The 27199-nt window shown below is 36.2% G+C and overlaps 1 protein-coding gene across 3 annotated transcripts in view; it reads left to right on the top strand.

Annotated features, from left to right (window-relative positions):
• Positions 1-5309: 5309 nt before the first annotated feature.
• Positions 5310-27199, top strand: part of LOC102583318 (valine--tRNA ligase, chloroplastic/mitochondrial 2) — a 54230-nt gene continuing 32340 nt past the window's right edge. For 2 of the 3 annotated variants that reach the window (XR_367688.2, XM_006353054.2), the window contains exons 1-10: positions 5310-5544; positions 5644-5734; positions 6195-6321; positions 9046-9129; positions 9702-9796; positions 10879-10970; positions 11297-11350; positions 12324-12376; positions 12466-12533; positions 22157-22232. Coding sequence is in view for 2 of the 3 variants with exons in the window: in XM_006353054.2 (XP_006353116.1) it covers positions 5382-5544; positions 5644-5734; positions 6195-6321; positions 9046-9129; positions 9702-9796; positions 10879-10970; positions 11297-11350; positions 12324-12376; positions 12466-12533; positions 22157-22232 (903 nt within the window). In the remaining variant the exon portion in view is untranslated. Of the gene's footprint in view, positions 5545-5643; positions 5735-6194; positions 6355-9045; positions 9130-9701; positions 9797-10878; positions 10971-11296; positions 11351-12323; positions 12377-12465; positions 12534-22156; positions 22233-27199 lie in introns of those variants that run through there. The other variant, XM_015311210.1, reaches the window with a different exon arrangement.

Below are 27199 nucleotides of genomic sequence, written 5' to 3'. Positions count from 1 at the left end.
AGAAGATTGATGCTCAATTGTGTAGTATGTTATGAAAATCTATTGATTCAAAGTTGATGTCGTTGTTTCGACCATTCCAAACTTGCTTTTTTAGTTTGGGAAAAGGCTCGTGGGCTATACACAATTGACATATCCTACTTTTATAATGTGATTTCTCGGTTGACTAACCTTAAAAATAGGACTCGGATATGTCAACTTATCTTAGACAGGTTCAGACGGTTATGGAAGAATTAATGAGTTAATGCCCACTACTCAAGTGTTGTAAAGCAATTAGAGAAGCGTCAGAAGATGTTTCTAGTTGTTACACTTGCTGGACTTCCATATGATTTTGATTCAGTGAGAGATCATATTTTGGCTAGCTAAATTATTCATGTTGTGGATGATATGTTTGCTCGATTGTTACGACTAGTTGCACCACTTATGTCATCTAGTCATCCAATACCACCTGCAGATTCTTCTGTCCTAGCATCTCAGACTGCATTTTGGAACAGAAATCGACATGGAAGCCGTCATGGGAAACAATGACCAAGATGTGGATATTGTAACAAATTGGGTCATACTCGTGATGTGTGTTGCTCTCTCATGTTGCTTGTATCTCACAATCCACCACACTTGGCCCTTGGGTTATGGACTTAGGTGCTTCTGACCACATTTCTGGTAACTAATCTTTATTGTCTAATATTACTTAATCTCAGTCCTTTCCCACTATTACATCAGATAATAGTTCTTAGACCATGGCAGTCGGAGTCGGTCAAGCCGATCCTTTTTCGTCTAGGACTCTAAATGATGTTTTTTTTGTCCCTTTAGCTTCTTTTCAATAAGTCATTTGGCTCAGACTTTAAATTGTTTCGTTTTATTTTTAGTGACTTCTTTGTCATGTAGGGCCTCAATACGGGAATGATGATTGGCGAAGGGTATAAGTTAGATGGACTTTATTATCTCAATTCTCACAAATTCACTATAGTTTGTTCAATCTCAGACTCTTCATATTTAATCCACAAATGATTGGGACACCCTAGTTTATCCAATCTTCAAAAAATGATACCTAGCGTGTCCAAATTGTCAAAGTTATATTGTGAGTCACATCAATTGGGGAAGCACACTCGAGCTACTTTTCCACGTAGTCCTAATAATCGTGCAGAGTCTCATTTTCATTTAGTTCATTCCGGTATTTGGGATCCTACTAGAGTCAAGTCTATATTGGGTTTTAAGTATTTTTTTACTTTCATTGATGATTATTCAAGGTGGACTTGGATGCTCTTAATAAAAGACCGTTCTAAATTATTCTCCATATTTCAAACTTTTTGTGCTGAAACAAAACACCAGTTTAGTGTTTTTATTCACATTTTTCGTAATGATAAGGTACGTGAATATTTATCATCTTAATTTAAACAATGTATGTCTTCCTATGAAACTCTTTATTAGACATCTTGTCTTTACGCTACACAGCAAAATGGAATTGTAGAGAGAACAAATATGCATATTATTGAGACTACACACCGTCTTCTCATAGAAGCAAATGTTCCATTGTGATTTTGAGTGGACGCAATGCTCACTTCTTGTTATCTGATTAAACGTCTGCTTTTCTCTACTATTCATAATCATGTACCACACACCGTTTTGTTTTCCAAGTCAATCTCATTCTTTCTTCCACCATGCGTTTTTGAGAGCACATGCTTTGTCCATATACTCACTCCAGAGAAAGACAAATTTGCTCTACATGCTCTTAAATGTGTCTTTCTCAATTATTCTATGGTACAAAAGGGATATCGATGCTTCTTACCTAACCTCTAGTGATACCTTATATCAGTTGATGCTACTTTTTTTAAGGTCAGACCTACTTTCTATCCTTTTTTGTTGAACATTAGACATTTCTGAGGTTCTACCAGTTCCATCTTTTGGAGATCATGCCGTAGTTTATCCTTCCACATCATCTCCTATGACTCCATATTCTTCGGTTGCACCTCCACCACTATTAACCTATCATTGTCGTATGCTCCCGAATGATTCACGCCCTCTGCCAGAATCCTTGCCTGTTGATGAGTACTTGTCTATACCGAGTCCTTCTATTGTCACTCGAAAAGGTAATCGCTCTATTCGTAACCCTCATCCTATCTATACTTGTTTGAGCTGTCATCGTTTGTCACCGGCCTATTCTGTCTTTGTATCATCACTATTATTTGTGTCTATTCCTAAGACTACACATGAGACTCTTTCTCATCTAGACTGGCAACAAGCTATGATTGAAGATGTGTCTGCCTTACACTCTAGTGGTACTTAGGAGCTTGTTCCTTTACCTCCAAATAAATATACAGTTGCTTGTCGGTAGGTATATACAGTGAAGGTTGGACCCGATGGACAGATTGATCGCCTAAAAGCTTGACTAGTGGCCAAGGGTTATACATAAATTTTTGGTCTTGATTGTAGTGATACTTTCTCTCATGTGGCCAAGATTGCTTCAGTTCGTCTCTTTTATCCATGGTTGTGGTTCATCATTGTCCTCTCTACTAATTGGATATTAAAAATTTCTTTCTTCATGGAGATCTAAAAAAATGAGGTATATATATGGAGTAACCACCTGATTTTGTTGCTCAGGTGGAGACTAGTAACATAGTGCTGCGACGAGCATTTTTATGGCTTGGAGCAATCTCCCCGATCATGATTTGGAAAGTTTAGCATGGTTATTCATGAGTTTGGCATGATGCAAAGTTAAGCTGATCATTCTGTGTTCTATTGTCACTCTGCTTCAGGTTTGTGCATGTATTTGGTAATGTATGTTGATGGCATAGTTATCGCAGACAATGATGATGAGGGAATTACCAAATTGAAACATCACATTTTCCAGCACTTTTTTACGAAAGATCTTGGTCGATCGAGGTACTTCTTGGGTATTGAGGTTGCTCAATCCAAATCAAGAATTGCCATTTCACAAGAAAGTATGCACTTGATATTCTTGAAGAGACAGGGATGACAAATTGTAGGACTATTGATTCTCCAATGGATTCAAATGTTAACCTCCTACTAGCTTAGGGGTAGCCTCTTAGTGATCCAGGAAGATATAAAAGGATGGTAGAAAAGTTAAATTATCTCACAGTGACTCGACCTGATATTACCTTCTGGTTAGTGTTGTAAGTTAGTTCTTGAATTCTCCCTGTGATAGTTATTAGAATGCAGTTATTCGCATTCTTTGATATATAAAATTTGCTCCAGGGAAAGGACTTCTTTACGAAGACCGAGGACATGAGAAAATTATTGGATATTCAGATGTAGATTGGCAGGGTCACTTTCTGACAGATGATTCACTTCTGATATTGTGTTCTAGTTGGGGGAAATTTGGTGTCTTGAAAAAGTAAGAAAAAAAATATGATTGCTAGATCTAGTGCAAAAGCAGAATATCAGGCTATGACAGTGACATGTGAACTCATATGGATAAAGCAAGTATTGAAGAAGTTGAAATTTGGAGATACTAAAGGAATGAAACTTGTGTGCGATAATCAAGTTGCACTTCACATTTTATCGAATCCAGTTTTTCACGAGAGGACCAAACATATAGAGATTGATTGTCATTTGTTAGAGGAAATGTACTTTCATGAGACATAGTCACAAGGTTCGTGCAGACAAGTGATCAGTTTACCGACATATTCACCAAGTCCCTAGCTGGTCCCGAAACAAGTTATATATATAACAAGCTTGGTACATATAATTTGTATGCACCAGCTTGAGGGGGAGTGATAGAATCCTAGGAATATTTTATAGCATATGTGTAAATATAGTAGGTAGCTTGATCTACTCCTAGATTTACTCTAGCTTGATTTGATATTGATTTGTATTGATTAGGTATCGATTTCCTTCCTTTTTAGGACATGTATACTTAGCTATTTAAACCCCAATAGCTTGTGAGAATAATCAAGCTGAGTTCTCTATCAAATTCTTGTCTTCTCACAAAAACAAATCCCTATTTTTAATGTCTTTTCATATAGGGATAAGACACTAGTACTCCCTTAGACAATGACCGAAATTACAGAGACGCACCTTAACTAAACTAAGGTCCTATTACCCCCTGAACTCATTTTTTTGTAATTTTATACACCTTTTGGCTTACGTGGCACACTCCGTGACTCCACACAATTGAGGTGCGTGGGAGATATTTGGATGTCGCGTAAGCCAAAAAGGTGTACAAAATTATAAAAAATGGATTTAGAGGGTAATAAGACCCTAGTTTAGTTAAGACGTGTTTTTGTGATTTCGGTCATAGTCTAGGGGGTACTTGTACCTTTTCCCTTTCATATATTTTAAAAATCATTTCACTTGCATATTAAAAAGGCAATTTACATAAATAATATATTATATAACATTATTTACGAATTATAACATATCTTTTACTTTTACGCAAATTAGCCTTACTTTTCTTATCACAAATAGCATCAACCAACAGGGAACTAGCGGTCCACATATCTTAAGTCTGAACATAAGCCCAATGTGTTTATTTTAACATTCAAAATGTATTATATAATACATTAAAAATAATATTAACATATCTTAAAAATAAAAGGCCAATTCATTTTAAAAAATAATACATTTTTAACATATCTTAATAATAATTCTAATTATATTAAAATAATATTTGAAATTTAAATATAATACATTTTTAACATCACTAATGAGAGAAAAAAATATACAACAATTGTAATACAATTTGAATTTAATATTTTCCTATATATAGGATATTATAGGTATGTTTAATGGACACGGTGAATATGTAACTAAAACATTTTTAATACAAATTTATATAAGTATTATATGTGAATTTCAAACATTTCGGTACTATTTAAATTAGTTTACATTAGAAATGTATTATATTTGTTCTGGAATAATAACTATCGAATTTATAGTAATGTATAATATTGAATTGTATTATAACTATCGTTTGTATTTATACAATTTTAATACAACTTTAATACAGATTTTCAGAGCTTCACCTTTTCTTTTTCGTAATTACCACCACCAGACCACCGGTTGTTTATATTTAATACAGTTTTGATACAACTTTAATACAATTTTTCAGAACTTCACCTAATATATGTTTATACAATTTTAATATAACTTTAATACAGATTTATATTAAATGGTTATTAAAGATGAAATTATATCATATATGGTAATAAAAATAAAGTAACATTTAAAAACGTAATTAGTCAAATAAAAAATATTATTTATGTAAAAATTTCAATTAAAAATTAAAAATTAAAATAACACACATAGATTAAGGACCATATAGGTGTTTTTCACAAATTTTTACAGCCCAAAGATGGAATAAATTGCTCGGCGGGAGGATAATAAAACTGCTGTGCCCAGTAGCGCCTGGGTGTGAAGTGTCTACAATGGCTGTGTGCACTTCCTCTTTCTTATCTTCTACTTCTTCTTCTTCATGCCCCTCATTGTGCTTTCGTTTCAATCCTCTTTTCTTCTCCTCCGCAAGTCGTCGTCGTCGTTCTACTCTACCACTCTCCCGTTCTCGTCTCAGAGGTTATCGCTTCTTCGCCAGTAAGTCTCCTCTCCCTCTCCTTTTCTACTTACCGAAAATGCATCGGATTTGAATTGGTTTTAGGGTTCTGCTACCTAATTATGTTTTTATGAATGCAGTTTCTGCGGAAGCAGAAAGCACTGGTATCTTTAATTCACCCGAAGTTGCAAAGTCATTTGATTTCAGTAATGAAGAACGTATATATAAATGGTAATATGAAATTTCCATGAGTTCAGTTCTGTTATGTTGTTGAATTCTTTGTTTGTTTGTATTATTTCTGAATACGAAGAGGGTTCAATTTCTACTATATATACATAAAAAATAGTTTTAACCATGTCTAAACAGTGTAATTTTCCACTGAAGGGGGTTCGGATGACCCCTGAGCCCTCACTAGCTCTGCCCTTGAATGTCAGTTATAGAAAAAAATCTGTTCAGTAGAAAAAGTTTATTGTTTCTACCTTGAACCAAAGGACCTATGAACTTTTCAACTTTAACGTCTTGCAGTTTTTGGTATACTTAGCTATTCAACATTAACATGAATTGACTATACTTGGAGTGACTCATGTGATTTCACGTCACATTTCTGCTTCTCTAGAATGATGATTAAATGATCACCTTCTAATTATTCACTATCTACAAAATACTAATAAGTGAAATTGTTGATATTTAGGTGGGAGTCTCAAGGATATTTCAAACCAAACATTGTCAAAGGGAGTGATCCTTTTGTCATTCCGATGCCACCACCTAATGTTACCGGCTCGCTGCACATGGGCCACGCTATGTTTGTGACACTTGAGGTTGCATTCAGTATTAAATGAATGAAATTCTATGTATGCTCTTATTACAGTTCTTTTTGATCTTCTCCAACTTATTCTTTTGAATGTCTTTCTTGAGTTATACGAGTTCATCATTCAATATATCTAGTAATTATAGTCTAACTCTCACTTGCTACTCTATTCTCCTATTATTGAGCACAAAGCTAAAAGTAAAGTTGAATTACATGATAGCTTACAATAAATATGCGGTGTCTTATCTTTGCATTATTAAAAATCATTTCTGGAAAATGACTAAGCCAGGAGTAATGGGGCTGTAAAGTGGAGCAGCTAACATTTAGCTATTTAGGATTGGCTCTGGGTGCTAAAAAGAATGACAAGAAGATGTGGGAAGGTGTCTTGGACAAGTGCAACAGTAAATTGGTTCCATGGAAAAGACAGTATTTGTCTTTTGGGGAAAGACTTACATTTGTTAATAGTGGTTTAGATGGTATTCCAACCTTCTCTCCTCAGAATGCCAACATAAAATGAGAAGAAACTAAATTCTTTGAGGAATAACTTTTTCTGGGAAGGAAATTCTGATAAGGGGAAGTTTCATTTGGTCAAATGGCAGGAAGTGATGAAGGAAAAGTAAAATGGGGGCCTGGGAATGAGAAAGCTGAAGCTGCATAATAAATTTGGAGATACAATCATGGCAATTAAAGCTTATGGAAACAAGTTATAGATGCAAATTATGGTAAGAGAGATAGTTAGGTTCCTTGTTTAATCCAATCTTCTTCTAAAGGCTGAGTTTGGAGTATTATCAGTATATACGAGGTGAGTATAAGCAGCATGTTAAACTGAAATTGGGGATGGTACTAAAATCTTGTTTTGGTCTGATATATGGTTGGGGATTGAAAGTTTAAAAGAGAAGTTTCCAGTTTTATATAGCTGCTCCACAAACAAAAATGGGAAGGACTCTGATTTTTACTCTAGTAATGTCTGGAGGTTGATTTTCAAAAGAGGCCTAAATTATTTGGAGGTAGGCGAATTTGTCCAATTAATGTAACTGCTGGAATCTTTGTGAATATTGTAGCATATATTAAAATATAGGAGGTAGATTATTTTACTCCTATTGTAATTAGGTATCGATTTGTACTGATCTCCTTTCCTTGTTAGGACCTGAAAACATAGCTATTTTAAACTCCAAAAGCTTAAGGGAGTAATCAAGCAGAGTTTTCTCTCAAACTCTTTCTTTTTCACATAGTATCATAACTTTTGTTTTTTTGTGAGAAAACAGCAAAACCACTACTATTCCGCAATTCCGTGACTCTCCTGGGGTACTGTGCATATACCAGTAGCACCATTACAATTGGAATCCTTGCGCGAAGCTACCTTGAAATTCCGCTGCTATAGGGTTACTCACATGCTCTCACGCACCACTCTTAGATCCAGATAATTGGTGTCAGGCGCTCCACGTGCCGACGCGTCCCACATATTTTTTTTCCAGTAGGGTCTCCCCATAATTTTTACCCTACCATATAGAGGTTTGGCCCAGTTCGGACCTTGGCTCCCCATGAAGTGGTTTGACTCACATTCACATATATGGTGGTTGGCTCTATCTAAGTCAGATACTTGAAATCCCCATAAGGAAGCTTGCTTGTATGTCTTTTCTCACGAGTGTCCTGACCTACAGGCGTGCCCAGCCTTTGCTTGGCCTCAGCTTTGCATAGAGCTTACTCTTGGAGATTGCTTTACCCCATGATGGTAGGCACATAACATATTAGCGGTTGTTTCTGTGACACTCGTGCCAACAGCCCCACTAGCCTGGCCTCACTAAACTTATTCCCACATGGTAGTTAAGTGTCTTTCTTTCTTTCTGTTCATCTGAGCTCTTAACATGAATAGGTATTTCTCACTATGCTCCTTGACAAGATTTGTGCCTGCTCTAGTTCCAAGTTTATAGTACATGGCTCACAACTCACCATAACACTGTTGCTTGACCTGGAAAGGTGGCCTTTTCTGACCACTTGGCTTACCGTCATGTCCCAATTCTCAATTGAATTTCAGATTGTTCAGAAAGAAAATTGTGTTACCAATTTCACCTCATTAAGTTGGGCAACAACTTTGGGTCAATGCATAACATGAACGAAACATCTTGAACTGATTGTCTGATGCAACTGAATTAATGAATCTTCTTTGCTCGAGTTATGCAAGTACCTGGCACCACATCCACAATCTCCACCAGACAATTTAGCCAAGTTCATATCTTGCTGAACAAAGCTATCAGTCCACTGCTGACAAAATGTGACATATTGAATGATAATTGCATTGAGACAACGGGTGCTATAGCTACGCATCTGCCTAATCTTATAATATCATACCAATAGTGTAGCATATGGCACTACAACTAACCAAACATGCTTCAATCAATTCCTTCTAAAAATGCATCCTCTGTTTAGAAGACATCCCTAAGGATAGGTCAATCAAAAGAGGATGCCCGAAAATCAACTGGTAAAATATAGATGAAGACATAAATAACTATTGTGAAGTGACATGATTCTGAAAGTTGTAATCCATGGAGAGAAAGAGAAGTCTTTTTGGATTATCATGTCACACAATTTAACGGGGAGGAATCACACAATGTACTCTTGATTACTATTGGTCTATTACTTTGTCATATTTCAGCTTACAAAGTGATCATCATATCTGTTAGTTGATTTATCCAGGTTTTCTAAATTACTTCATTTCTGTCGTCTCCTTTGTCAGGATATCATGATACGATATAACCGTATGAAGGGAAGACCTACCCTTTGGCTTCCTGGAACAGATCATGCTGGTATTGCAACTCAGGTTCCCTCTACATCCAAAACTTTACTACTTTTCTCAACTACATCTCATTTTAGAGTTGATCTTATATTGCTTGCCATCCATCCATTATACGTTTTGGTTTCATTCAATTTTGATGAAATTTTTTACTTTCATGAACCATTTTGAGTATCCAAGAGCTTTCACTGCAAGCTAGTTAAGTTTGAGCTGTTTTCCAGTTATCTTTATGCAAATGCACATAGAATGAAAGTTATTTTTTCTTGTTTTGGTGCACGGAACTGTGGTCACCAATGTGAGAAATCTACCTTGATACTTCAGATGCTGATATTAGTTACGGAGTGTTGATGTGTAGCTTAGGTGTTCCATCATGTACTTCCTCAAATATGTCTGCAGTTTCTTTCTATGCTGCAGGTTATTTGGTAGTCCTATTTCTTTCTCAAACTTGTGGGAGTACATTATCAGTTTAACTTGTGTAATTGGCTCTGCGTGTCATTTGTCCTTTTTATTTTTAAAAATGATCTAAACTATCAAAGTTGTTATTTTGCTTGGGTGTGCAAAACTGAATACCTCTTCTTTTTATTTTCTATGTTTTCCAGTTGGTTGTGGAGAGAATGCTAGCTACAGATGGAGTAAAAAGGGCTGATTTGGGTAGAGACGAGTTCACAAAACGAGTATGGGAATGGAAACAGAAGTATATCTACTTCTTATTTAAGCTATATATTTATTAAATTCTGCTGTGCTACATGATTTATGGTCATAAAGCGTTTTCTTGGATATGCTAACTGATCAAAAAAGATAGAGAGTCTTTTTCACCTACATGTCATTTTCTTAGGGATCTCTCAAGCTACTTATGAAACTTTATCTATTCATTCTTTTTAATGGAATAACGATAGTTTTATTAAAAACATCCAGAAAATGCAGAAAGTTCTGTTACCTATTCATTTAGATGATTAAACATATTTTGTTGAATGATTACCATTCTGGCTATCAGCAAACCTCACAAGTAAGAAAAAATAATAAACACCATGAAAAGGTAAAGTACCAAGATCTTCTTCTTTTTCTTTGATTATTAAGTACCACAATTTCCTTGTTGGATAGAGTAATCTAGTTAGCATTTATTATTCAATGTCCCTGTACTAACAACCTCCTCTCCACTAACATGAATATTTTAATTTCTAATTAGAAAAAAAATGAAATGAAAAAAGTAAATAATATTTTTCACAAGTTCTGCAACCATTGAGCAGTAGACTAGAAACGGGAAAATTTTGCATGAAAATTTTTAACATAGAAATTTCCTTATTATTCTCTGTTCTGTTAATATGTCAATGAGTTGAGCTTTGATGCTCTAAATAGTGTTGAAGACCTAAAAAAATAGAAATGTATAAGACACCTCCAATCTATAAAATAAAAAATAGAAACGTGACACTAATTTAGTTCTTGGATGAAAAATCTTCTTTCTTATGCTTCGTCAGTTTTATTTTATGTGACACTCTTTTCTTTTTTTGTTTGTTCCAATAAGAATGACATCTTTCTATATTTCGAAGTAACTTTACTTTAAATTTTCGATTTTTATCGTAAATGATATGCTTTTATAACCGTACGAAAGAGACTGTAATGATATAATGTCCTTTCTACTGCTCCTATTTCTAATTTATTTGATCTTTTTTATCCTTCTAATGATATATTGCCCTTGTCCATCTTTCCCATTGCTTTTTCAATATCTTCTTTTCAATCTAAGAAGAAAGGCTTATTTTATTCTCTTTTATTACTTAGGTATGGTGGAACAATTACTAACCAGATAAAGAGACTTGGTGCTTCCTGTGATTGGACCAGAGAACATTTTACCCTTGATGAACAGCTGAGTAGTAAGACAACCTTCCCATTCAGTAAAAGTCCCATCAACTCTGTTTTGCGAACTTGTCTACAGGATATAAATATCAACTCTCTAGGATAGCAAACTATGAATTCTCTAAGTGGCTTATCAGTTCATTTGTCTTTGACTTTGTCATCCTACGTACTGTTTTTTCGATAATAGTTTATTGCATCCAAATGTACCTGGTCCTGCGTCCAGATATAGATGAGCTAATACTTGTCCAGTGATAAAATGTGCATTATTTCTTGTTTATCATATGTATACATATATCATCCATTTGTATAACAGGAGTCTAATTTAAAAATTCAATTGTTGCAGGGGCTGTAGTTGAAGCATTTATAAGGCTTCATGAAAAAGGGTTAATATATCAGGGTACACACTACTCCCTCTCCAAAAGTTTGTATGTTTTTAGTAAGTAAAAGATAGAGACTGTTGCTTGATTAAATGAGCTATTCTGGCGAACTCTATTGCCTTGAAGAAAGTAGACTTACCTCGAGAACTTCTAGATTTTCATTTTCCAAGAGTAGTACTGCCCCTTTTTATACTATGACTTTTAGGTTTTATATTTTTCTTTTGGTTGAGGGTTGTGGGTGGGGGAGAGAATATGGTAGCTCCTCCGGGATAGAGTATGCTTTTCCTTTTATTTCCTTTTGGATCGTCTTTTGAATAGATCTTGTGTTTTTTTATGACAACCAGAAGTTAATCATATCAAAGATGAAGTTACTTTACGAACAGAAAAAAGATTCTCTTGGCTGCAAGAAAGATAAAGGAAGATGTGGGGAGCTAACATCTGGGGTATATGGATGAAAAATGAACATAAAATTTCTGCTTGATTGTTTCGATAAGAATTGTTTAATCCTTACATTATAGGCTTTCCTAATATTGTTGCTAAAGGATAGCTGTGGATGGAGACAGCTTCAACATTCTGCAGCATACATAATTGTTACGCATTTCTTTCTTTGTTGAATGTTGACAACTTAAGATATTCCTGTTCCTGTAATTTTATTTGATCTTAGAAGCAAAAATGCTACACTGTAGAACTCAAATGTGAAATACTTCTACATATAGTTAAAAGTATTTGGAGCTTTCTTTATAAGCATGAAACTGGATGACATGCATATCTAATTTAAGGACTGACATTTCATTGGTTCTCTTCACATAGCATAAGTAGAGCTGTTGATAAACCCTTCAGAGTGAAATGGCATTTGAGCTGCACCTATTTAATCAAATACTGGACATAAACCACCGATAGTCTTCCTGCAATATGCGTGCTAGTAAACCTAAGCATTCTTCTGGATGTCAACTTTCACCTAAATTCATTAGCTTTCTCATTGGAAATTTGCAGGATCTTATATGGTTAATTGGTCTCCTAATTTGCAGACTGCAGTTTCAGACTTGGTATGCTATTTATTGAGTTGGAAATATGCTTCTCTTGTTAATTAGTGGTTCAATCTCATTGGTTAAAGTCAATTGCTTTTCCACCTCAGGAAGTAGAGTATTCTGAAGAACCTGGTTCACTTTATTACATCAAGTATCGTGTTGCTGGAGGTTCAAGGTAAAGACATTGCACTTGCAGCTAATTACTTGTATTTTCTTCTTTACTTTAATTTAGTGTTTTAAACTACTCCCTCCCTTCTAATTTATGTGACATAGTTTGAATAGGCACGAGATTTAAGAAAGAAATGAAGGCTTTTGAAACTTGTGGGTCTCAAACATAGCAAAAGATTTGTGACTATAAAATTGTGAAACTTGTGCCCTTGAGCATATCAAAACATTTGTGTGGCTATACAAACATCTCATTAACGGTAAAATGAGAAGTATAAAGTTAATTGTTTTCAAATATAGAAATGTATCACTCTTTTTGAAATTAACTACTAAGGAAATCATAAAAACTGAAATGGAGTGACTAGTCATTTAAGTGATCGTTGAAATGGTAGTATGGAAATGGTACTTTCACCATTCAAGTAGCTTCAATTATCTTTATACCTTTGGTCTTGCTGCTGCTAAGAAGGGTTCTCTTTTACAATAAGTTGCCTCAATCCATGTCCTAGATTTGTTTGTTTGTTGGAGCCACAATCAAATCTAGCTAGTTCACTTAAAAGAAATTGGCATGATCAAGCCTCTTTTGGTTTTGGCGCAATATATATTAAGAAAATTTTTGTATTTCAAAAGACTATTATTTGGTGTTTGGTTGACTAAAACTAAGGAAAATATTTTCCTCAAGGAAATATTTTACAGCAAATGCGGAAACAACTTACTCCTTTTTCGGAGGCATCTCCATGCTATTCTTACTTCATGTCATTTTGATACTAATATCACTTAGGAGCTAAGAAAAAGAAGAAGAGTAGCTAAAAAGAAGGAAATTCTAGAGCAAGTAAATAAGCAATTCTTTCATAACTTGGAAAAGAGAGAAGCAGTACAATATATAGGAATCAGATGGGGACTAGTGGGGACCAATCCTGGACACATGTCCTTCTTCCACTCACTACTTTGACCTCTGTAACTTACTCATAATGAAAACTAATTCCTCCTGATAGTAACAAGCATTAGGGGGAATGTGTAAATACTAAAACTATATATAAAGATAACTGAGGGGTAGAAACAGAGTTATCTTAACTAATGCAACTCATTCCTAACGGAATTAACTTTCTGTTCATACTCTATTTAAAGCTAAGTGTACCACTCCTTAATGCTAGCAATTTCCCTTTGTATCAGATCTCCCCTGTTGAAAATTTCCTTGACCTCAAGGAAGGAATAAGGGAAATCTGATTTTGAGAGCATGATAATCTTCCCAGGTTGCTTGCTCAACTGGTAGTTGATCCCACTGAATTAGCACCTGTGCAGCTGCCTTATTACCCTTCTGTATCATACGCCTGTCCAGGATCTTTTGTGGTTGTGGGCAGTATGGACTTGCAATGTCAACAACTGGAGGATGATTGATCTTTTCAGGTAGCTTGTTACATATCTTGAGTTGTGACACATGGAAGGTAGGATTTAACATCAATTGAGCAGGCAGTGAGAGCTTGTAAGCTACCCTTCCTATCTTTTGCAGAATTTGATAGGGACCATAGTACTTAGCTGATAACTTAGAGAAAGGAGATCCTGAGAGAGTGACTTGCCTATAAGGTTGAATTTTAAGGTACACCCAATCTCCTTAGAACTGCACATCAGATCTATGTTTGTTGGCCTGAGTCACCATCCTGTGTTGAGCCCTGTGTAAATGATATTGTAACAGCTGAAATTTGAGTTCCCTGGTTACTAGGCTTCGATCCACCGCTTCTACTCCTGAATCACCAGTTGCATAGGGCAAGTGTAGTGGGGGAGGTTGATCATATAAGGCTTCATAAGGTGTGGTTTGAATGGATCAGTGAAATGTAGTATTGTGCCACCATTCAACAACTGCCAAATAAGAAAACCAATCTGCCTGTGAGTCAGAACAGAAACACCTAAGATAAGTCTCAAGACACCTGTTCACCACCTCAGTTTGCCCATCACTTTGAGGGGGGTAAGCAGTAGATGTGCTCAATGTCACTCCCAACATGGAAAATAGTTCCTGTCACATTTTACTTGTGAAGATGGGATCCCTATCACTCACTATGTCTTCAGGAATGCCATGTAACTTGTACACGTTGTCCATAAACAACCTGACAATATCAGTCGCTGAATAGGGATGAGATAGGCCAATAAAGTGAGCATACTTAGTTAATCTATCCACAACTACCCATATGACTGTTTTTCCTTTTGACTTAGGCAGACCTTCAATGAAATCCATGCTAATGCTGCTCCAAGCTGTTGTAGGGATCTTGAGAGGTTGTATCAACCCCGGATAGGGAAGTGTATCATACTTGTGCCTTTTACAAACATCACAAGTTTTAATGTGGCTCTGGATATCATACCTCATGCCCTTCCAGTAAAACAATGCAACTATTCTCCTGTAAGTAGGTTCAATTCCAGAATTCCCTCCCACTGTTGAATCATGCCAAATTTGAATAATGTCCTGTCTCAGTTTCTCATCAGGCCCCACCACCAATTTCCCATTCTTCCTTAATTGGTTATGGACAAAAGAGAACCCTTGTATTTCAGTGTTTTTGTCCTTCAACTCTTGAATCCTCCTAGTTAGTTCAGCATATAAGTCCCAACTCTGCCTGATCAACTCCAACAAATCTGTCTTGATTGTCGATAAGGTAAGTGCAACCAACTCAGCAACCTTGTTCTCTTTTCCCTTCTTATATTCAATGATGAAATCATATTGCATAAGTTTAGTTATCCATTTGAGTTGTGACCCTGTGTGCAACTTTTGTTCCAACAAAAATTTCAAAGCTTTTTGATCAGGCTTCTTTGTAAAGGGCCTGCAAATTAGATACTGACTCCACTTGTTCACAGCCATAACTAAAGCCAATAGCTCCTTGTCATGCACTGAGAGGGTTTGATGCCTAGGGGACAATCCTTTGCTCAAATAAGCAATAGGTTGACCCTTCTGCATTAAGACTGCTCCAATGCCTACACTACAAGCATCAGTCTCCACCACAAATGAGATAGAAAAATCAGGCAACAACAGTGTTGGAGCTGTTGTCAACACCATCTTGAGACTCTCAAAAGCGTCTGTAGCCTTGCTGGACCATTTAAAGTTATCCTTTTTTAACAAGTCTGTGAGGGGCTTGCTAATAACTCCATAGCCTTTTATAAACCTCCTATAGTAACCAGCTAACCCAAGGAAACCTCTCAATTGCTTGAGGTTAGTCGGTCAGGCCAAGATTGGACAGCTTCCACCTTCTTAGGATCTGTAGCCACTCCATCAATAGAAATATAATGACCTAAGTATTCCACCTTCTTAGCTGCAAAGACACACTTGCTTTCCTTGGCAAAAAGTTGGTGTTGGACTAATAATTCAAAGGTGGTCCTCAAATGGTCTACATGCTCCTCCAAAGTCCTACTAAACACCAGTATATCATCAAAAAACACAAGGATGAACTTCCTCAAGTGTTTTTGAAAAATATGATTCATGAGACCCTGGAAACTTGAGGGTGCACTGGTCAATCTGAATGGCATGACCAAATATTCATAATGTCATGTATGTGTTTTAAAGGCAGTTTTATGCACATCAGTAGGAGCCATCCTAGTTTGATGATATCCTGCCCTTAAATCAATTTTAGTGTATACTTGGGACCCCCCCCACCCAATTCCTCCAACAATTCTTCAGTGATGGATATTGGAAACTTATCTTTGATAGTCACCTTATTCAAAGCTCTATAATCTACACAGAGTCTCCAAGAACCATCTTTCTTACTCACTAACACCACAGGTGAGGCATAAGAACTAGAGCTATATTGAATAATACCTTGATCCAGCATCTCTTGGACCATAGTTTCAATCATATCTTTCTGAATTGGTGAATATCTGTATGGTCTGGAATTCACTGGTCACTGGTTGACTGCCTGTTGTCAAAGGAATGTGGTGATCAAAGACCCCTCTTGAAGGAGGCAATTCACTTGGCTCCCTGAATAGTTTCTTGTATTCCTCCAGTAGTGCTTGAACCTCCTTGGGCTTCTCCTCTCTACCTTGTAAACCTTCTTCTCTTGGCATCCCAGCCATACACACCTTGATCATAAAGATTTGTGCAGTGTCCATAGTGATTTTGTTGAATGCCTTAGCATCCACAGTTTTAAATGTTGGATGAGCACCCTGCAAGGTTATGGGCTTACCTTGGTACTCAAACTTCATCAGAAGCTTCCCAAAGTTCATTTGTATGTCTCCAAGTTTGCACAACCATTGGATACCCAACACAACATCACAACTTCCTATTGGCAATACTAGGAAGTCATCTTGGAACATGGTGCCCTGCATAATCCATTTGAACTTTTTGCTTCCCTTAACAGATTGAATTACCCTCCCATCTGCTACTGAGACATCCTGTGGGATAATGTCATGGAACTGACAACCTATTCTCCTAGCAGCCTTCTCATTGATGAAATTGTGGGTGGAACCACAATCAATGAGGACAGTGATAGGCTTCTTCTCAGTATACCCCTGGATCCTCGAGGTTTTGTACCCTCTAGTCCCATTCAAGGCTTGGAGAGATATTTCACAATTCTCCATGACCTCTTCTTCATCTAAGAGTGATTCTGCCTCGTCTACTCCTTCCTCCTCTTGTGTCAACTCTGCTGAATCATCTGCTTCTAGCTCCAGGGAATACAATTGCCTCTTGGCTTTACATTTGTGGCCCAAACTATATTTTTCATCACAGAAAAAACACAACCCCTTGGATCTCTTTTCGTCCATTTCAGCAGGGGTCAACCTTCTCCTTCTGTTAGTGTCAAACTTGGCAACATTGGAATTTTGGAAACTAGACCCCTGACCCTTAGCTCTAGTACTGTCACTATAACCTGGAGAACCCTTAGGGCTCGTTTGGTGTGAGGGATTAGAAATAATAGTGATGGGATAAGGAAATAGTGATGGGATAAAAGAAAAATTATGTTGTTTGGTTGGCAAGTCCGGGATAACTTATCCCGGGATAATGACAAATATGTCCCTTTAAATCCTTTTTATACATCATTTTTTACATTTATGTATATTTACATTTTTTTTAATACCATGTATAATAATATTTACTACTCCTTATTTTTATGATAATTATACATATTTTTCTATTAAAAAATTATACTATATAAATATAATTTTTATTTATGAATTTATTTGACTAATTCTTATGTTTATTTTATTTTGATTTCTCATAAATTTTCTTCTCTTTAATAAACTTAAGAGGGAAGTTCTATTTTTAAGCTAAATAAGAAAAAAGTTATATTTTTAAATACACATGGTACTTATCATGGGAATACATAAACAAAAATATTTAAGTTAAATAAAATAAAAGTTTTATTTTAAAAAATGAATAACTAAAGCTCACAAAGAAATATTTAAAAAGTTTAAATAAAGTGAAGGGTAATTTTGTAAACAAACAACTTGTTCTTAAAATTTATCAATATATATTATTTTGAATATAACAAACCAAACACTCAATAAGAAATAATCCCAGGACAACTTATCCCATCATAACTAATCCCAACATAACTTATCCCAACATAACTTATCCCATCATAACTCATATTCAAACCAAACGACCCCTTAAGGTTAGAATAATTGTGACTAGTGTTAGAACTCTTCATTGCCTTGCTCTGAGTAGCAAAATTAGACTCATGAAGTCTAGCTAGATAATAGGCTTGGGGTAAAGATCCTTGGTTTCCAATCCTTACTGCACCCCTGAGTTCAGGTTTTAGATTGTTTAGGAAAATGCTAACAGCATGCTCTACTGAAAGATTTATCCTAGTCATGACACTGTCAAAAGCCTTTTAATTATCTTTAACTGAACCAGTATGCTTGATATTCATTATCTCAGTCATGGGATCTGAGTACTCAACTCCAAATCTGTCCGCCAAAGCATATACATATTCTTCCCAACTAGGAGGAGGTGTCTGACCTCTGTTTCTCATGTATCCTTGATGCCATTGCAATGCATCTCCATCAAAGTGAATGGCCACTAGTTTCATTCTTTGATGGATAGGTATCTCTTCCATAGAGAAAAACTGCTCCACCTTCTACAACCAAGTTCTTAGGTCCTCTCCATTAAACTTTAGGAACTCTATTTTGGTATATTTGGTAAAAGTAGGTAGGGGAATATTGGAATGAAAATTGTTCTGGTGAGGGGCAAAAGGCATGGGTTGAAATTGTTGAGTCATGGGATGTGTATGACAAACAAAAGGAGCATGGTGGTATATTGGTTGTGGAATTTGAGTGTTCTGAGCATAGGACTGATTTTGGCTGTATGATGTGGTGGTGTTTGGTACATGAGAAAATGGGGTTTGAAGATGTGGCTTAGGAAATTGGAGTGCTGGTGTGGGTGAGAATTGAGAAGGAAACACAGGTATGGGGACAGTTTGGGTCTGGAAAGGGGAAGGGTGGCTTAAGGGATTTTGAGCAGTTTGAATATAGGATGTGTGAGTGGGTTCGCTAGAGGAAGCTGGTATGGTTGATACCGGCAAGGATGGAACTTGAATTTGCTGACTTGGGTGAATATAAAGTGAAGGTTGTCTTACTGGATGTGAGGCTGAAGAATTTCCCAATCGTGAGGAAGAATTTTCCAAACGCAGTGGCAAATCTGAAGGTGAGTATAGCTCCTCCTCCAGCTGGATCACACTCTTATCTCTTTTCGGTCTCCTTCCACCATGTACAGCTTCACTAAGCTCTTTCAGGGCTTTCTCTTGATTCCTGGCTGCTATTTCTTGATTAGCTTCTAGTTGGTCCTGTCTGCTGGCAAAATTGGCCATGTCGAGTGACATTTTTTCCCGTACACTTAGTACTTCTCGTATCTCATTCATCATCGAGCTTTCCACAGAGCTAGAAAAGAGCTCTGATACCACTGATACTAATATCACTTAGGAGCTAAGAAAAAGAAGAAGAGTAGCTAAAAAGAAGGAAATTCTAGAGAAAGTAAATAAGCAATTCTTTCATAACTTGGAAAAGAGAGAAGCAATACAATATATAGGAATCAGATGGGACCAGTGGGGACCAATCCTGGACACATGTCCTTCTTCCACTCACTACTCTCTGACCTCTGTAACTTGCTCATAATGAAAACTAATTCCTCCTGATAGTAACAAGCATTAGGGGGAATGTGTAAATACTCAAACTATATATAAAGATAACTGAGGGTAGAAACAGAATTATCTTAACTAATGCAACTCATTCCTAACGGAATTAACTGTCTGTTCATACTCTATTTAAAGCTAAGTGTACTACTCCTTAATGCTAGCAATTTCCCTTTGTATCACATTTGCTTCTATCAACATGGGAACATCATTACCAATGTTAGGTGTTAGCTACTTATTTTTTTGAGATAAGTGTAACTTTGTATTCACTAAAAATTCATCATCCAAGGGATGCTGAATTGGAAACTTACATCCCATAGGGTGGTGGGCACACCCTCAGAAAGACATACAGAATTACAAGTTTCCTATAAAATCGACCATCTCTATGCTTTCCCCTACCAACTCTTGCTTACACCACCAATGTTAGCTACTTATTATCCTCATTCAAACAACAAGTAGATGCACAACCAATTAAACTTGGTAGAAGGTTTGATGAAATGGCTCTCTTTTGTATAACATTTTCCAGTTAACTTTTCAGAGCCTTATGGTGTAAATGGCTCTCTTCTGTATAACATTTCCAGTAAAGATTTAGGAGCTTTATGTTTTTTTGAGATAAGGGTAACAAAAGATTTAGGAGCTTTATGTTGTAAATAGGTATGCGAGAAATATAAGGGAAGAATATTATTGAATTGTTTATTGTGTCTACATTATTACATTGAGATCCTATTTATAGACACTAGAATACAATCCTTTACCAAGTAGGATACTATTTACTATCCTTATTCCTATTTGTATTCCTATTCCTATTCTAAATAGGATTGCATAAATTTATTCCTATTCTAATAGAATTGTGTAAACCTATTCCTATTCTAATAGGAATGTATAAACCTATTCCTATTCTAACACTCCCCCTCCAAGCTAGTGCATACAATTCATGTACTTAGCTTGTTACATATGTAATTAATACGAGGACCAATGAGGGGCGTTTGTTGAGATATCTGCAAGTTGATCAGTCGACTTCACAAAATTGACAGTCAATCTCAATGTGCTTGTCTTCTCATTAAATATCAGATTTGATGCATAATGTCAGTCAATCTCAGTGTGCTTAATCTTCTCATGAAATACTGAATTGATGCATAATGCCGATAAAACAAGAGATAAAATTACAGTGTTGAACTTCCCAAACCAAACTTGCAAAGACTGTTTCAGACCATAGACACATAATTGACATACAAGGCTACTAAATTCCCCCTGAGCAACAAAGTGCTCAAAATCTAGTATAAAGTATATGGATCATGTTGGAATCAATAGATGAGTCGATATTAAACAAGTCACCGAAAAACTAGCCAGAACATGCTCATATGCCGGAGTATTAGATTTGATGACTAAAAGTGGTCATAATCTAAGAAATAAAATTATATGCGTAGGGTCGGAATGATGTCACAACCCAACTAGAAAATAGAAATTATATAGGATAGTTCGAATTGATGGAACGACCCCATTAAAAAAGTGAAATAATATGGGTAGGGTCGGAATGATGGCACGACCCTACTGAAAAAGAAAAATTATACGGGTAGGGTTGGAATGATGGCACAACCCTACGCAAATCAAATTTGAGGAGTCACCGGAAAGACGAATGGAACTATGCAAATCAAATCTGAGGAGTCACTGAAAAGACACATGATGCTATGCAACTTAGACTTGAGAAAATAGTTCGAAAAAATCCACGGTACTACACAAATTAAATATGAAAAGTAGTCCGGAGAGATGCACGGTGCTACGCAAATCAGATATGCAAAAAAAGGTAGTCACCAGAGGGATGGCACGATGCTACGCAAATTATATATGAAAAAATAGTCACATGAAAGCTACATGGTGACCCAACTTTTGCTAACATAATCATTGGCCAGACGGGCAGCATATATGGGTGCCATCCGCCGGCAACGGAAGCTCTTTGATTTTCTACCAAGATCGTAGAGGCTCTGATACCATGTGAGAAATATAAGGAAAGAATATTATTGAATTATTGTTGTGTCTACATTATTACATTGAGATCCTATTTATAGACACTAGAATATAATCCTTTACCAAGTAGGATACTATTTACTATTCCTATTCTAAATTTGATTGTATAAACCTATTCATATTCTAATAGGATTGTGTAAATCTATTCCTATTCTAATAGAAATGTATAAACCTATTCCTATTCTAACAAGGTATTCACTCCGACACAAGTGAAAAAGCTGTGTTGCTTGATGTATCATTTGCTTACCAAATATAACAAAAGTCGACACACTTTTAAGGTTATTGATAGCGTGCTTTTCAATTTATAACTGCTTGCTGTGAGCCTTAATTGTAGTTGAAATTTTAATTTCTTATCAGCCAAGCTCTGTGCTTATTTTCTTTACTCTTGGGCTTCGGCGCTGTAGCTTATAAAAGGCTTATCCTGTTAGTTGCCTTACTACCAATGTAATTTTTTTTGTTAATGTTCTAATTTGGTTATCTAATTATTTTTTCTTAAAATTTGTTGGGGCAGGAGTGACTTTTTGACAATTGCAACCACACGCCCAGAGACTTTATTTGGTGATACCGCCATTGCAGTTAATCCTCAGGTATATCTCCCTAGACTTTATCCATTCAAAATAGGTTATTTCAAAAGAGAGATTTTTTTATATGACAATATTTGACTGAATATGGGGTTTTAACAAGTTAATTTGATTTATCTATTAGAAGAAAATATTTATCAAGAAAAATATATATTAGAAGAAAATATTAAAGGTACGTGCTTCATAGAGAAAACATTACATGTTTAAAATTTGACAATCTCGATTATCAAAATAATAGAACATCCAAAATTTTAGATTAATTTGATTTGTATATAATTTTCACAACTTCCAAGAAAAAAAAAGATCTCAGTTATCAAATTACAGTTTAATGAGTTTTGATTTCTTGGAAGTTGTGAAAGTTATATACAAATCAAATGGTGTCTATAATTTTGGATGTTCAAAAAATGGGTAGTGTCATATAAATTGAGATGGAAGGTGTATTAGTTTTGGTCAACCTCGTTTTGTCTAAATGACCTTCATATTCCTAATTTGGGAAGTAGCGTATTCAGTATTAATGAGATTATTGCATTGGTGATATAGCCGATATTTTAGTTTATAAGGTGGAGTAGTTACCTACCACTTATCTATGCCTACCACTAGGGGACAAAAAGAATGATCATAAGTTGTGGCAAAGAGTCCTGGATAGGTGTAGCAGTAAATTAGTTCCATGGAAAAGACAATACCTGCCATTTGGAGGAAGACTCACAATGGTTTAACAGTGTGTTGAATGGTATTCCTACTTATTTAGTCTGTCTTCAAAATGCCAGTAGCCGTGGCAAAAGTTTGAAGTCGATGAGGAATTAATTCTTATGGGAAGGTAATGTTGAAACTAGGAAATTCCATTTGGTTAAATGGATGGTGAAAGAAGAAAAAGAAGGGGGCTTGGGTGTCAGGAACTTGAGGTCGCATAAGAAGAGTTTATTGTTTAAATAATTTTTGTGAGAAATGTAGGAGAAAAATATTGTTGAATTGTGTATCTACATTAATACAATGAGACCCCTATTTATAGACACTACATTAGACTCTTTTTCCAGCTAGGACACTATATTACAATCCTTTTCCAAGTAAGATTCTATATACTATTCCTGTTCCTATTATAAGTGGGATTGTATATACTATTCTTGTACCTATTACTATTCTAACACTCCCCTCTGCATACAAGTCATATCTACCTAGCTTGTTACACATGTAATTAATACGAAATCGTTGAGGGACTTGGTGAAAATATCTGCAAATTGATCAGTCAACTTCACAAATTTTGTTATAATATCTCCTGAGAGTATCTTTACTCCAGTGTTCTGAATGGCGAGCGCCATTCGCCAAAGGCGCTATGGCGAGGCGAGGCGAGCCTTTCACGCCATTTTACAGTGTGGCGAGGCGATGTCAAATAGGCGACGTAAGGCACCAAGATGGCGATGTCGATGGTGGCGCCTTTTGGTTTTTTAATTTTTAAAAAGATCTGACTTAATAATATTAGTCAAAATTAGGGTTTTTTCCTATTTCCAAACTCTCATCAGTCGCGTTTCTTCTCCTCTTCTCCTCGCGATCTCTTCTTCTCCTTCAGTCGCGCGAGTTGCTGCTAGGTATGACCTCTTTTTTCTCTTCTTCTTTTCAGTTCTTCTTCTTCTTCTTTGCTTTGTTTCTTCTCTTCAATCCTCTTCTTCTCTTATTTTCTTCATTTCTTCTCTTCAATTTCTTGTGAATCTAAACATCTGCCTTTTAAAAAAAAAAAGATTTGTGAATCAGTAGTGCTGACTGCTCAGTAGTGAGCAGTGCTCACTGCTCTGTTTTTTTCCCTCTGTTTTTGTTGTTCACTGTCATTGAATGCTACTGCTTGCTGTCTATTATTTAAAAATAAAATAAAATAAATTCTTCTATAATTATAGTAATTAATATAATATTTATTTGTCCATAAATAGTGACAATAATGGCATCGGATGCTAGCGAAAAGAGGGACATTGGATGGAATTATGGTACTCAAGGATCAATGAATGATTCATAATTTTTGTGGGAGTACTTTTAATGGTGGTATTACTCAACACAAGCAACATTTAGTGGGTGGCTACAAAAATGTAAACAATGTTCAGCTTGTCCGTCGGAGATTAGAGAAGAAGTAAGGACTTATATGTAGTAATCCGAAATTTCAAGTGAGGTAGCCAAAATAATATGTTAATATTGATGATGATGATATATGGATGAATATGCTGAAATGATGCCTCCCTCCAAAACTCCAAAAATATCTTCTAGTGGAGGTGCATCATCCACCGCGCGGAATGTGACGAAAGGCCCTATGAATCTCTATTTTCCACAAAAAATCAACACAAAAAGGAGGCTTTGAAAAAAGGAGCAGGAATTGATGAAACCAAGAAAATTCTACGAGAGCGTGCGGTAAGTGCTTTTGCAATATGGATGTACGATGTGGGGCTCCCTTTTAATTGTGTCAATTACAAATCATTTGATAAGTTTATTGAGACAGTAGGACAACATGACCCCGGAAGATGCACGGTGCTACGCAAATCGAATATGAGAAAGTAGTGATTGGAAAGATGGCATGGGGCTACACAAATCGAATATGAGAAAGTAGTCACCGGAAATATGGCATGATACTACCCAAATTAGATATAATAAAGTAGTCACCGGAAAGATGGTACTATGCTATGCAAAGCGAATATGAGTAAATAGTAGTGTTTTGGACGGCGAAAGGCGACAAAAGGTGACAAGGGCCTGCCTCGCCACACGGCGAGGCGCTCGCCTTTTTGAATCAAGGTGCTGTCACATTGGAATGTAGGAGGCTTCATTCCGGGGTCATGTTGTCCTACTGTCTCAATAAACTTATCAAATGATTTGTAATTGACACAATTAAAAGGGAGCCCCGCATTGTACATCCATATTGCAAAAGCACTTACCGCACGCTCTCTTAGAATTTTATTGGTTTCATCAATTCCTGCTCCTTTTTCAAAGCCTCCTTTTTGTGTTGATTTTTGTGGAAAATAGAGATTCATAGGGCCTTTCGTCACATTCCGCGCAGTGGATGATGTACCTCCACTAGAAGATATCTTTGGAGTTTTGGAGGGAGGCATTATTTCAGCATATTCATCTATATCATCATCATCATCATCATCAATATTAACATATTCTTCTGGCTGCCTCACTTGAAATTTCGGATTACTAGCGATTTTCTTTTCCATATAAGTCCTTACTTCTTCTCTAATCTCCGACGGACAAGCTGAACATTGTTTTACATTTTTGTAACCACCCATTAAATGTTGCTTGTGTCGAGTAATACCACCATTAAAAGTACTCCCACAAAAATTACATTTAACTGAATCTATCGTTGATTCTTGAGTACCATAATTCCATCCAATATCCCTCTTTTTGCTAGCATCCGACGCCATTGAATTCACTATTTATGGACAAATAAATACTATATTAATTACTATAATTACAGAAGAATTAATTTTGTTTTAAAAAAATAATAGACAGCAAGCAGTAGCCTTCAACAGTGACTGTTTGAAGGATGGTGGCTGGAGACTGAAGGCTTTAATGAAAGAGTCAGAGTGGTGGACATCTTTTGAGTTTGAAGGAAGGCCAGACTATATTCTAGCTTCTAAGTTGAAAGCTTTGAAGACCAAATTAAAAGAGTGGAGCTCAAACACTTACGGAAATCTGGAAAAGAAGAAAAAAGAGTTGCTCAATAGAATTACTGATTTTGACAATATTCAACAGGACAGACCTCTGTCTGATGTTGAAGTAATTCAAAAGGCAAGTTTAACTAAAGAGTTTGAAGACTATGCTAAAAAGGAAGAGATAGCTTGGAGGCAAAGATCAAGGACATTGTGGATTAAGCAAGGGGACAAGAACACTAAATTCTTTCAAAGGATTGCAAATGCTCACAAAAGAACCAATCACATTGATAAATTGGTGGTGGAAGGTGATGAACTAACAGAAGCAACAGATATCAAGAGGGAGGTGGTTTTATTTTATAAGAAGTTGTACTGTGAGACTGAAAATTGGAGACCTGCTTACAACATGTACCCCTGTCCAGTAATCAACAGGGAGGAGCAACAAGATTTACAGAAACCTTTTGAAGAAGATGAGGTCCTGAAAGGGCTAAAGGCATGTGCTATAGACAAGGCACCAGGTCCAGATGGGTATACTATGGGCTTCTTTGTGAAGTGTTGGGAGATTCTAAAGGGGGATGTGATGGCTACTATCCGGAACTTCCATTCTCAGGAAGTTTTTGAAAAGAGCCTTAATGCAACTTACATTGCACTCGTTCCAAAGAAGAATGGAGCCAAAGAATTGAGAGATTTTAGACCAATCAGTCTGATTGGAAGTGTCTACAAACTAATTTCCAAAATTCTTACAGAAAGGCTAAAGAAGGTGATGCCAAAGCTGATTGACACTCAACAAATGGCCTTTCTGAAAGGAAGACAGATCACTGATGCTGTTCTCATTGCAAATGAATGTCTTGACTCAAGAGTGAAGGATAAAATCCCAGGCATAATGTGTAAACTGGACATAGAGAAGGCATATGACCATGTTAACTGGGAGTATTTGCTTGGAATTCTACATAGTATGGGTTTTGGGAGGAAGTGGATAAGATGGATAAGGTTCTGCATTAGCACTGTCAAGTTCTCAATACTTATAAATGGTTCTCCTGAAGGTTTCTTTCCGGCAAGCAGAGGCTTGAGACAAGGTGATCCACTCTCACCTTTCTTATTTTTGCTAGTCATGGAAGGCCTGAACAGTATGATTAAAACAGCGCATAGGAATGATTGGATAAGGGGTTTTAATGTGGTCAAAGAGGTGAATACTAGATTGGAAATCACCCATCTGCAATATGCAGATGACACTTTGATTTTTTGTGATGCAGAAGACAGCCAACTAAAAATTTTGAGGATAGTTCTCATACTGTTTGAGTCAGTATCAGGGCTGCACATTAATTGGAGAAAGAGTCACATCTTTCCAAT

The sequence above is a fragment of the Solanum tuberosum genome, unplaced genomic scaffold, assembly GCF_000226075.1.
Source record: "Solanum tuberosum cultivar DM 1-3 516 R44 unplaced genomic scaffold, SolTub_3.0 scf00151, whole genome shotgun sequence".
Lineage (NCBI taxonomy): Eukaryota > Viridiplantae > Streptophyta > Magnoliopsida > Solanales > Solanaceae > Solanum > Solanum tuberosum.
Note: the sequence above shows the minus strand (reverse complement) of the source record. Positions and strands in the feature narration are given on the sequence as shown.